At 41.3% G+C, this 12,589-nt stretch overlaps 1 protein-coding gene across 1 annotated transcript in view; it reads left to right on the top strand.

Moving 5' to 3' along the window:
* ADAMTS12 (ADAM metallopeptidase with thrombospondin type 1 motif 12) overlaps positions 1 to 12,589 on the top strand; it is a 378,176-nt gene that overhangs the window by 294,575 nt on the left and 71,012 nt on the right. The window contains exon 17 of the mRNA XM_070476558.1: positions 1,510 to 1,636. Within this exon, the coding sequence (XP_070332659.1) occupies positions 1,510 to 1,636 (127 nt within the window). The remainder of the gene's footprint in view (positions 1 to 1,509; positions 1,637 to 12,589) is intronic.

Here is a 12,589-nt window from a genome sequence, read left to right as displayed (position 1 = left end):
ATTGGACTCTGTGGGAGAAGGCGAGGGTGGGATGTTCTGAGAGAATAGCATTGAAACAAGTATACTAGTAAGGGTGAAACTCACCACCAGCCCAGGTTGGATGCATGAGACAAGAGCTCAGGGCTGGTGCACTAGGAAGACCCAGAGGGATGGGATGGGGAGCGAGGCAGGAGGGGGGATCGGGATGGGGAACACATGTAAATCCATGGCTGATTCATGTCAATGTATGGCAAAAACCACTACAATATTGTAAAGTAATTAGCCTCCAACTAATACAAATAAATGGATAAAAAAAAAAGAATGATGTCATCTGCATATTTGAGGTTACTGATATTTCTCCCAACAATCTTGATTCCAGCCTGTGCTTCATCCAGCTCAGCATTTTGCATGATGTATTATACATATAAGTTAAATAAGCAAGGTGACAATATACAGCTTTGACATACTCCTTTCCCAACTTGGAACCAGTCATATTTGAAACAACAGACTGCTTCCAAATTGGGAAAGGAGTCGCTCATTCATATCCAACTCTTTGTGCTCCCATGGACCATAGCCTGCCAGGCTCCTCTGTCCAAGGAATTCTCCAGGCAAGAATACTGGAGTGGGTAGCGATTCCCTTCTCCAGGGGATCTTCCTGACCCAGGGATCGAACCGAACTACTATTCTATATCCAAAGTCAAATCCAGCCCCCACATGGGCTGTGTTCAACTGTAGACCCAGCTATTTCTATGTGCTTCTCTTTCTTACTTACTAACCTGGTCTCTAAGGCAACAGTATTTTCGATCCCCGCTGTCAGACCCTCTACTTTAAAAAAAATAACCTCTCAACTTCACAGCATTATTTTGAATTTTATTCCTATCTTTCAGAGTTTACAAGCCCCAACTAATATAAAGCTCCCATTCCTCTCTTCTTTTATTAAACTAAATAAGTCTGATTGTGTTGCAACAGCTGGTGATGGCATCTGCTTTCAGTATTTAAATCTCACTTTGTGCTTTACTTGGCGTATGTGTGTTAGTCTTGTCTCCACAGCTAGAGTGGAATCTATATACTAGATTACATATTAATTTGCCTATATCATCTGTGGTCCTTATTAAGGAAGATATTTTTCACCCATTGCCTTCAGCAGCATGAGCAGATTTAAGGAGATCCCCATTCCTACTTTAAAAACCAAATACTCTGGACTTCCCTGGTGGTCCACTGGTTAAGACTTCATCTTCCAATGCAGGAGATGTGGATTTGATCCCTGGTTGGAGAACTAAGATTCCACATGCTTCATGGCTAAAAGGCCAAACCATAGAACTGAAGTACTAATGTAACAAATTCAATAGACTTTAAAAAAATGGTCCACATCAAAAAAAAAAAAAAAAAAACTTTAAGAAAATAAAAATAAAGACCAAATACTTTATGGACAACTTTCTCATCAGTTATAGGCATGATCAGGGGCCTCACCTGATACTAGGAATGTGGGCTCAGGGTTAATATGTGTGAACCTTTCTGCAAAACCCCCAGGTATCCGACGCCAGACTGCCTATTGCGTGAAGAAGGGTCATGGGATGGTGAAAGCAACGTTCTGTGACCCAGAAACACAACCCAATGGGAGACAGAAGAAGTGTCATGAAAAGGATTGTCCACCCAGGTAACTGTTGGTAACAGCTCGAGTTCTGTGTGTCTGCCTACCATGGTGTCTGACTTCATAGTAATCAAGGGCTCAGTGATGGGGGAGGGCTGGGTGGCTTCATTACTAGAATAAATACAGGCAAGCTGTCACAGGTTTCTGTGGCTATGCTGTTAGAACCTGTGACAAGGTGTGAGTGGGGCACGTTTTCTCCCCAGAGAACAGTATTTCTTAAAAAGCTCATGTGATCTATGTGTAATTATTTGGTAAGACGTAAGGCCCACAGCACTGTTGAACAGAATGATGTGTAGATTATCCAAAAATTCTTTAGCTAATTGGTTTGACTTTTCCAAGAGCAGTTTACCAACCAGTGCAATAGTAGCCTTTAGAGAACATGCTGACACTTTTGGACCACTGCCTTGGAAAGTGGACTTATAGACCAGGCTTGTTCAACCTCAGCACTGTTGACATTTGAAGCTGAATAATTCTTTGTTGTTGGGGGCTGTCACATGTTTAGCAGCATCCCTGGCTTGTGTCTGTTTAGAAGTTTGTAGCATTTTATCTTCCCCGTCCAGGTTGTGACAACCATAAATGTCTCCAAACTTTGCCAAATGTCTTCTGGGGGCAAAATCACCCTTGGTTGAGAACTGCTGTTAATAGAGGTATTCACCTGCTCCAAATCATATAGATTCAAGATTCTAGAATGCAGCTGGGATGTTATTATGAGGGGCTTTTGTTAAAAAGAGAGAGAAAGAGGGGTAGGGGAGAGGAAGAAAAAGAAAGAAGGGAGAAGAGGAAACAAAGAATTAATTGTGGGGAGTGTTTTCATTCCCTCGTGTCCATAAACAGAGATGTATTTCATTTGCAGATCCCATCAGGCATTCATTCCAGTCCCAAGAAGACACATTAAGAAGAGCTTAGTTTAATAGGAGGGGACTGGCTGGCATAATAAATCTACCAAGTGACAGGCAGAATTCTAAAGAAGAGCTAAAAGAATGGGATAAATGCCAAATAACTAGGTCAAAAAGAAGCATCTAGACAGCTCAGCTAAGGCAGACAGTGTCAGATTCTTCTGGTCTCAAACAGGGAGGTCCCAGAGGCCAGGGTGTTCTCAACTCAGAGTCAGGTTGGTTCTCTATCCAGTTCTGGGGTTTCTTTCTGGGTCGAAGGTGGGCTGTGAGGTTCAGAGCTGGACCCCATCCCCATTGAGAGAGGACAGAGGTACCACTGTCCCCTCCCCTCCTGTGACTCTATCCTGATGTCTTTATTCAGTTTGTTACAATGTTGCCTTTGTTAGGTTTGGGGTTTTTGGCCACAAGGCATGTAGGATCTCAGTTCTGCAAGCAGGGTTTGAACCCACACCCCCTACCCTGGAAGGTGAAGTCTGAACCACTGGACCACCAGGGATGTCCCTCCCATAACTCTTTCCCTGGGAAGAACCAGGGACTTGAGGGGAGGATCAGGCCCCACTAGGTTTCTTATGTAATCACTGCAGTTTCTATAGATCTTTCTCAGGGAAGAATGAGCCTGAAAAGAGGAATCTTTCTTACCGCTTGCCTTATCTCACCAATAGCCTGTCCCTTTGTGGAGTTTACATGCTTTCATCATATTTTTATCTCCATAAAAGTCAATGACTCTCACCAGCCACTTCCTTTTGCCCTCACCAGCTGCCAACCACTACACACACCCATGGGATGCTCGCCTCACTTTTCAATGTCACCCTTTCTGGTGAGTGGTTACCTTCTTAAAACCACAGTTGTTAAGTTCCTGAGTCTAACTTTGGCCCTAGTGTTCAGGGATATTTTTATTATTTTACTTAGTCTTCCTGGGCCTTACTTAATATTACCAGCAAATCTTTGTTAAACATTCATTATTTCCCATGAGAGGTATGATGGCAATGATAACCATGTAACAGTTACATGTACTGAGCACTGTGGTTTTGTGATATAATAAAAGCTGTGTCTTTGGTACCTGGCTCCAGACAGAGCTCCTAAAACTCAAGGCTGACTAGCTGTAAGGCTGCAGTGGGTCGGCATACAACAGACCCCTCAAAGACAGGCATGTACCTCTCCCCTCACTTGATTTGTGTCTAAGACAAAGCAAGCCCTGTGCTAGGTTGGTGAGCACCAAAAGATGTTGATGCGGGTGTTCACCAGCTGAGACCAAGAGAGAGATGGGGATAATAGCTGTGTCCATAAAGCAGCGTAGTCAGAGAAGACAGTGGATTTGGTAGCCACTCTCTGTTTGAAAAGAGTCATCAGTCCGTATCTGACATTTTCTCAGTCACCTGTAACTAAAGTCTTGGCCTCACTATTTTCAGAATTCAGTTCCCATAAGGGTGGTTATCTTTACCTATCTCTGTACTCTAACTACCAGAATTTTCTAGTTGATGGTCATCCTATAAGATACCACCAGTGCTAGAAGGAGATGGATACTGGGGCCAAAGTCCAGAGGCTGATGGATGGGAGATGAACTGAAACTGGAGCCTGGTAGACACAAGGAGGAGCCTTGACAGAGGAATTCCAAGTGATACGGGCTGAACTCTGGGGACTGGAAGTTGGCCCTAAAGGGAGTCATGTAGTAGCTATAAACTAGCCTCCACCATATCCACTTCCTGGTCCCTGGAGCCTGCAAGTGTTACCTTATTTGGAGAAAGGGCCTTTGAAGGTGTAATTAAATTGGAGGGTCTTGAAATGGGCAAGTTATGCTGAATAATTGATTTGGATCCTAAATTCCATCATAGTATCCTTATAGAAGCAGAGGGAAACTTCACACACACACACACATACACACACACACACACACACACACACACACACACACACACACACATAGGAAAAACAATATGAAGGTGGGACAGAGAGATTTGAAAACACTGGAGTGACGCGCCACAAGCCAGAGAGTCCTGGCAGCCACCACAGACTTGCAGATGGAAGGAATGGATCTTCCCTAGAGCCTCCAAACAGAGTGCAGCCCTGCCAACACCTTCACTTCATCCCAGTAGTGCTGACTTGTCTCTCTGGCCTCCAGAGCTATAAGAAACTAGATTTCTTTTGTTTTTGCCACCAAGTTTGTGGTGCCTTGTTTTCCAGCTGCCCTAGGAAAGTAACACAAGCAATATACTAATTAATGCCACCATAATGTAAAGCGGGGGCTTCCCGGGTTGCCCAGTGGTAAAGAATCAGCCTGCCAATGCAGGAGATGCAGATTCGATCCCCCGTCGGGAAGATTCCCTGGAGGAGGGCATGACAATCCATCCCAGTATTCCTGGCTGGAGAATTCCATGGACAGAGGAGCCTGGCCTGCTGCAGTCTGTGGGTCACAAAGAGTCGGACACAACTGAACACACACATGCACACACAATGTAAAAGCGAGGGAGAGGAGAGGCAATCTCTTCACCAAGTCATAGAAGCACCAAAGCTTGGGAAATAAGTAACTAGAGCTTTCTCAGGATTTTTTGGAATAGCACAAATAGCATAAATATGTCACTTTCTAAGGAAGCTTACAGCCAGGGGAGCTATATGAGACATGTACACCAGCAAGACAGAGCTGTTGTCAGGGCTGGGACCATCAGTCAAGCATCCAGATTCCTTGCCCAGGGACCTGATCACTGTCCATGGCCCTGTCCTCTTTGGAGCTCTGTGGTTAATTAACATTGCTTTAGCTTGCACTTCTAAGAGCAGCATTGTTAGAACAAGGTAAATGATGTGCATGCTAACTAGCTTCAGTTGTGTCTGACTCTTTGCAACTCTGTGGATTGTAGTCCACCAGGCTCCTCTGTCCGTGGGATTCTCCAGGCAAAAAATAATGGAGTGGGTTGCCATGCCATCCTCCAGGGGATCTTCCTGACCCAGGAATCAAACTCAAATCTCTCTCTTTTTAAAAAATTATCTATTTATTTTACTTTACAACATTGTATTGATTTTGCCATACATTGACTTGAATCCGCCATGGGTGTACATGTGTTCCCCATCCTGAACCCCCCTCCCAACTCCCTCCCCCTCATATCTCTTATGTCTAGTCTCCTGCACTGGCAGGCAGATTTCTTTTTACCACTAGCGCCACCTGGGAAGCTCCAAGGTAAACAATATTTTGGGCTTTTCTCTGGAATGATTCCTAAGCTGAGTGGACTGATGCAAAAAGATTCAGCACAAAATTTTAAAATGGACCGATTCCATAGCCTCCTGTCACAAAATCAGTAATGAACCTCTGGTATCACTATTTAGAATAGAAGTGTTGATGGCCACAAATAGGTAGTAGGCTGTCCCACTCAGTACAGATGTGACATCCAGTGCTTAGATTTCCTTGGGGAGCTGATGATCATTTTTGTATCTGCTGCTTCTGCCACTGCACATCATTGCACTTCAAGGGAGGAACACAATACATCCTATGCCCAATTCCTGCTGTTGTGTTGGAAACATAATTTCCTCCAATTCCTTCCAAACAATTGAAGATCATACTTAAAGAAGAGCAAAGCATATGCAATTTGACAACTCTTTTTAAATTTCTATCATTTAGTAGCATTTTTTTTCCTTTGGTTTTGATTTCCCTCTGTCTGATATCCATTTCCCAAGGTCTGAGTTTCTTGAATTTCTGTACATGATTAATGCCTGGGCTCCAGCTTATGGTCCTTAAAAATCCTAAAAGTAGATCAAGCCTGAATTTACCTAGTTCAGACCTCAAGCTAAAGCACAGCCATTGGAGAGTGATATTAAAGATGCCAGTAGCATTTTTTTATCTTGAAAGTAGAATGTCTGCCTTTGGTTTTGTTTTTATACCCAAGGTATACCACATACTTACAGGCATACATACATTTATGTTTAAAATTTATGATACCTATATTGGGATGTGTTACTTGACCCCACATAGCTAACTTTATTGGAAGTTATTTTTAAACATTTATTTGTCATCATATAAATGAGGACATATTTATGTCCTTTCACTGTATCTGTATTGGTTTATTTAATGCCTCAGGACTAAAATCTTTCTCAAAAGTAACAACTAGCAAATTCACCTGTAGTGCTGCTATTATGCAGTTCATTTTTGTTGAAATAGGTAAGACTCTCTCTAAGGTCAGAGATTTTGACTCCTGAAGATGTTAAGTAGATACAACACATAACAGGGACGATTTCTGAAAATGCATTCTAAAGTAGCATGTGTTGTGTGCTTAGTCATGTCCAGCTCTTTGCAACACCATGGACTGTAGCCTGCCAGGCTCCTCTGTCCATGAAATTATCCCGGCAAGCAAAAACCATCACAATATTGTAAGTAATTATCCTCCAATTAAAATAAATTAATTTAATAAATATTTTTTTTTTAAAAAGGAATACTGGAATGGGTTGTTGTTTCCTACTCCACTAAAGTAGCATGTGATAAGTTAAATAGAATTTCATGAAATATTCCAACATAATGGATAATTTATAGAAGTCCTTCTTGTTTATTATTGTGTTTCAGCTTCCCAAAAGATTCATGATAAAGTTGGGAGGTAGAGGGTAGATATTATCCCCAGATGTAATGAGGTAGAGGTAACTAACAATTTTAAGAACCTACTGTTTTACTTTTCTCTTATACTTTATTTACTTATTTATTGATGAACCTAAACTGACATATCATAATTTCCCAAAGTCCATAGTTTAGCATAGGGTTCTCATTCTTGGTGATGTACATTCCATGGGTTTTGGCAACTATATAATGACATTACCCACTGTAATGTTACCATACAGAGTATTTTCACAATCTAAAAATCCTCCATGCTCTGCCTGTTCATCTCTCCTTCTTTCCTTTGGCAACCACTGATCTTTCTACCATCTTTATAGTTTTGTCTTTTCCAGAATTTCAGATAGTTGGAATCATACAGTATATAACCTTTTCAGATTGCCTTCTTTCACTTTTATGCATTTGAGATTTCTCCATGTCTTTTCATGACTTGATAGCTCATTTCTTTTCAGTGTGAATATTATTTCATTATCTGGATGGACCACAGTTTATCAGTTCACTTTCTGAAGGCCATCTTGGTTGTGTCCAAGTTTTGGAAATTATGAATAAAGCTACTGTAAACATCCCTATGTGGGGTTTTGTGTGAACAAAAAGTTTTCAACTCATTTGGATAAATACCAAGGAGTATGATTTCTGAATTGAGAACCCACTCTACTTTAATCCTTTTCCATGTTGCCAAGTAATTTATTCATGTGAGCAACTCTGATTGGTAGGTACTTTTATGCCATTGCACAGATGAGGACACTAAAGTCCTCAGTCAGTCAGTTCAGTTCAGTTGTTCAGTCATGTCCGACTCTGTGAGACCCCATGAATCGCAGCACTCCAGGGCTCCCTGTCCATCACCAACTCCTGGAGTTTACTCAAACTCATGTCCATTGAAGTCAGTGATGACATCCAGCCATCTCATCCTCTGTCGTCCCCTTCTCCTCCTGCCCCCAATCCCTCCCAGCATCAGAGTCTTTTCCAATGAGTCAACTCTTTGCATGAGGTGGCCAAAGTATTGGAGTTTCAACTTCAGCGTCAGTCCTTCCAATGAACACCCAGGACTGATCTCCTTTAGGATGGACTGGTTGGACCTCCTTGCAGTCCAAGGGACTCTCAAGAGTCTTCTCCAACACCACAGTTCAAAAACATCAATTTTTCGGCGCTCAGCTTTCTTCACAGTCCAACTCTCACATCCATACATGACCACTGGAAAAACCATAGCCTTGACCAGATGGACCTTTGTTGGCAAAGAAATGTCTCTGCTTTTTAATATGCTATCTAGGTTGGTCATAACTTTCCTTCAAAGGAGTAAGCGTCTTTTAATTTCATGGCTGCAGTCACCATCTGCAGTCATTTTGGAGCCCCCAAAAATAGTCTGACATTGTTTCCACTGTTTCCCTATCTATTTCCCAGGAAGTGATGGGACCGGATGCCATGATCTTAGTTTTCTGAATGTTGAGCTTTAAACCAACTTTTTCACTCTCCTCTTTCACTTTCATCAAGAGGCTTTTTAGTTCCTCTTCACTCTCTGCCATAAGGGTGGTGTCATCTGCATATCTGAGGTTATTGATATTTCTCCCAGCAATCTTAATTCCAGCTTGTGCTTCTTCCAGCCCAGCGTTTCTCATGATGTACTCTGCATATAAGTTAAATAAGCGGGGTGAAAATATACAGCCTTGACATACTCCTTTTCCTATTTGGAACCAGTCTGATGTTCCATGTCCAGTTCTAACTGTTGCTTCCTGACCTGCATATAGGTTTCTCAAGAGGCAGGTCAGGTGGTCCGGTATGCCCATCTCTTTCAGAATTTTCCACAGTTTATTGTGATCTACACAGTCAAAGGCTTTGGCATTGTCAATAAAGCAGAAATAGATGTTTTTCTGAAACTCTCTTGCTTTTTTGAAAGTCCTCAGATTCTTCCCAAATCACTTAGCAGAAGCAGTAGAGTCTAGATTTGAACCTGGATGAACCTATTGAGTGTTCTGTGCTGGTGCTAGTACACTGTGCTGCTGCCCAGGATCTCAGGATGAGCACGTTTTGGTGCTGAAGCCGGAAATCCAAATTTAAAATATTTCTCACACATTAAAACACAATGAAAAAGTTACGAATAAGCAGAAAGTAACTTTAAAACTAAATCATGCCTGCAAACTCACAAGGGGATTAAAGAAAGGAAATTAAGTTAATTTGCTTTTTTAAAGAATAATAAATGTCGATGGCTATCTTAATATTATTTGTCTTTGAAAAACTAGTCCAGTAGTTTCCTTAGATATGAATTTCAAGTTGCAACATCTTCCTCTCTCACCTAATTTTCATGCTATCTGAAAAGTTCATACCATTGTTCAGGGCTGTCATTTCCGCTCCTAAAATGATTTCATATGCAAGATTTAATCTTTTTATTTCTGGGTTATTGTCCTTCAGTAATAATTTGCTTCTATACCCAATCTGGACCTTCTGTGTTCTTTCCCAAATGGGTACTTAAGACAGCTTTTTAAAAGGATTTAATAAAAAGCTTCTATTAATGTAAGAAATCTGTATTTTATGGTCAATGGCTTCCAGAATGAAAGTTTGCACGGCACCCTCCAGGATGGAGTAGCCTGTCAAGAAAGAAATTCTTTGGAATTGAAAGTGTATCTGACTCCAGAAAGAGGTTATTTGAGTCTCTTCTCTCTATGGACTTCTCTCTGAACTTTGGTTTACAGGAAAGCAAACTTTCGGCCAGGCTTCAGCTGTGATGGTGCTCTGTATATTTAAATGCTCCATAAATTCCTATAACAGGGCTTTCCAGCCTGGCAGCTGCATGTAGGTTTTCGTGCAAAAAGAATGCCTCATGATTTAAATCCAGGTTTCTTAGCCTGAGAACTAGAGACATTTTGGGCTGGCTGATTCTTTGCTGTGGGGGCCGCCCTGTGCCTTGTAGAATATTTCTCAGTATCCTTGTTCTCTATCCACTAGATGCCAAGAGCACACCTCCCCCATTTGTGACAACCAAAAATGCCTTCAAACATTCCCAAATGTCCCCTGCGGAGGTGGCTGTGGGAATCTCCATTGGGTGAGAAGCACCAATCTATTGTTGTTTAGTGACTCAGTCATGTCTGACTCTGTGTGACCCCATGGACTGCAGCACGCCAGGCTTCCCTCCCTGTCCATCACCAACTCCCAGAGCTTGCTCAAACTCATGTCCATAGAGTCAGTGATGCCATCCAACCATCTCATCCTCTGTTGTCCCCTACTCCTCCTGCCTTCAATCTTTCCCAGCTTTGTGGTCTTTTCCAATGACTCTGCTCTTCACATTGGATGGGCCAAAGTCTTGGAGCTTCAACCTCAGCATCAGTCCTTCCACTGAATATTCAGGGTTGATTTCCTTTAAGATTGACTGGCTTGATCTCCTTGTTGTCCAAGGGACTCTCAAGAGTCTTCTCCAGCACCACAGTTCAAAGGCATAAATGACAAGAAAGGTGTCATTAAGACTGGGAAAAGTCCATGGGAGTGGGGAGAGGAATGAGTGTGGTGTAAGTGGGGGATAACAAGAAAACTAGAGAAAATCAGGGGATGAATACAGTGAGAATGTGGCTACACTGTTATAAAGATCAGTGAAGCATACTATAATTTTCGTATGAATTATATAAGATATAGGAATGTGTGTGTGTTTTAAGACCATCAAAGAGCTTATAGTTACCCTGGAAAAGCTTACTGTACTTTGGACATCCTTCAAACAGAAGGATCTGTATCTTCTACCCACACCCATACCAGTGCTTGCTCAGGAAGTTCTGACTACCAATAAACCAATAAAATACAAAATTAAACTCTTTCTAATCCTCATTACTCAGAAAACAATAAGTCTTAATCTGATTTTTTTAAATGCTTGCTTAGAATAGAAATTTCCTTTAAAATATCAATTTTTATAACTACTATCTTTGTACTAATCTTTGTCCTAATAGCATACTAAATCTACAGAGTCCATCCTTTATGGAAAAAACTTCAAGATAAACAATCAAATTCATTTTTCTGGTATCATAACACCATGCATGTGTGCTAAGTCACTTCAGTCGTGCCCACCTCTGTGCAATCCTATGGACTATAGCCTGCCAGGCTCCTCTGTCCATGGGATTCTCCAGGCAAGAATACTGGAGTGGGTTGCCATGCCCTCCTCCAGAGGATCTTTCCAATCCAGGGATCAAACCCATGTCTCCCACATTGGCAGGCAGGTTCTTTACCACTAATGCCACCTGGGAAGCCCATCATAACACCAGTGGTTTTTAATCCTGACTCTATATGAAAGTCATCAAAGAATTCTTAACACTGATGCCTTGGCACTAACCTCAAGAGATTCTGGCCATCCAGTGTAGCAAGGGAGCCTAAACTGAGAGCTGATACCTTTTAAAATATCCCCAAGTGATGATACAGTGAGAATCACTGATATAAGTGAGATCCTTAGGACTTTTACCTAATATCTGGGATGTTCAGATTGACTATTATAGAGACAGAAAAAAAAAAAAAAACCCAGTATAAGAAAATGCATGGTCAGTTATCCACTTGTATTTTAGGCATGACAGATATCATGGACATTCTGGCAAGAGAAAAATTAATAGCAAAAATGGAAAAAGTTGGATTAGATTGTTGTTGATTTTATGCTGATTAAACGAGAAAGGCTGCCTTTCAGGGGGTGGTGAATAAATGCGTGGTCTGGGCCTTTTGTCCTACTGAGTTCTTGGAATGTTATACTGTGCTTCTCAGCTATCACTCGGAGCACGTAAACAGTCTTCTCTTATAAATCTCCTATAAATGCAAATATAAAACAAGATTCTTTTATAAATCTCCTCTCAGAGGTAGGATTATAGCAGACACCAAAAATAATGAGTTGGACAACAGAGAACAGTGTGGCAATAGCTCCTGAGTCCTGGGCCTGGAAGACCTTTGCAGGGAAATAAAGAGGGTGGATTTCACCTTACACTAGGAGCAAACGTATGCAAGATGTCCCCAGGAGTCTGTGAAGGCAACTTCAGAAAGAGAAACAAGAAAGTCTATTATCACCTTGTAGTAACATAGCTGAAAGCCTTGTAGTAAGTAGTTAGATAAATTAGACTTTCAGTCAGCTCATATTAAGGCCCTTCCAGAATGGCATTTGATTTAATTGATAGTGTATCTGGCCTCCCATAGAAATGTCAGAGGTAGGACAGAGTAATTAGATTAACACAGAGGGCATTTATTTGGTGTCACATCATATGGTCCCAATATTAGCTCTTTATCTACACAAGATGACCAGATGTTAAATACCAGGGACTAAATAAGTAATCTTAATTACTTATAACTGAAGAATATAGTAGAATTGAGGAAAAAGCTTTCTTCTAGTATTTTTAACCAGAGATTATAAGTATGAGAGTCAAAGAAGTTCTACTCAAATCTAATACTTTGTAAACATAAGTAATAGCACACAGTTTAACCTGCTTCAAAATTTGATACTATCTCAAGGTCAGAAGATTTCTTTAAAGTGAA

This window comes from Odocoileus virginianus, chromosome 14 (assembly GCF_023699985.2).
Source record: "Odocoileus virginianus isolate 20LAN1187 ecotype Illinois chromosome 14, Ovbor_1.2, whole genome shotgun sequence".
In the NCBI taxonomy this organism is placed as follows: domain Eukaryota; kingdom Metazoa; phylum Chordata; class Mammalia; order Artiodactyla; family Cervidae; genus Odocoileus; species Odocoileus virginianus.
This window is presented reverse-complemented; position numbering and strand designations above follow the sequence as displayed.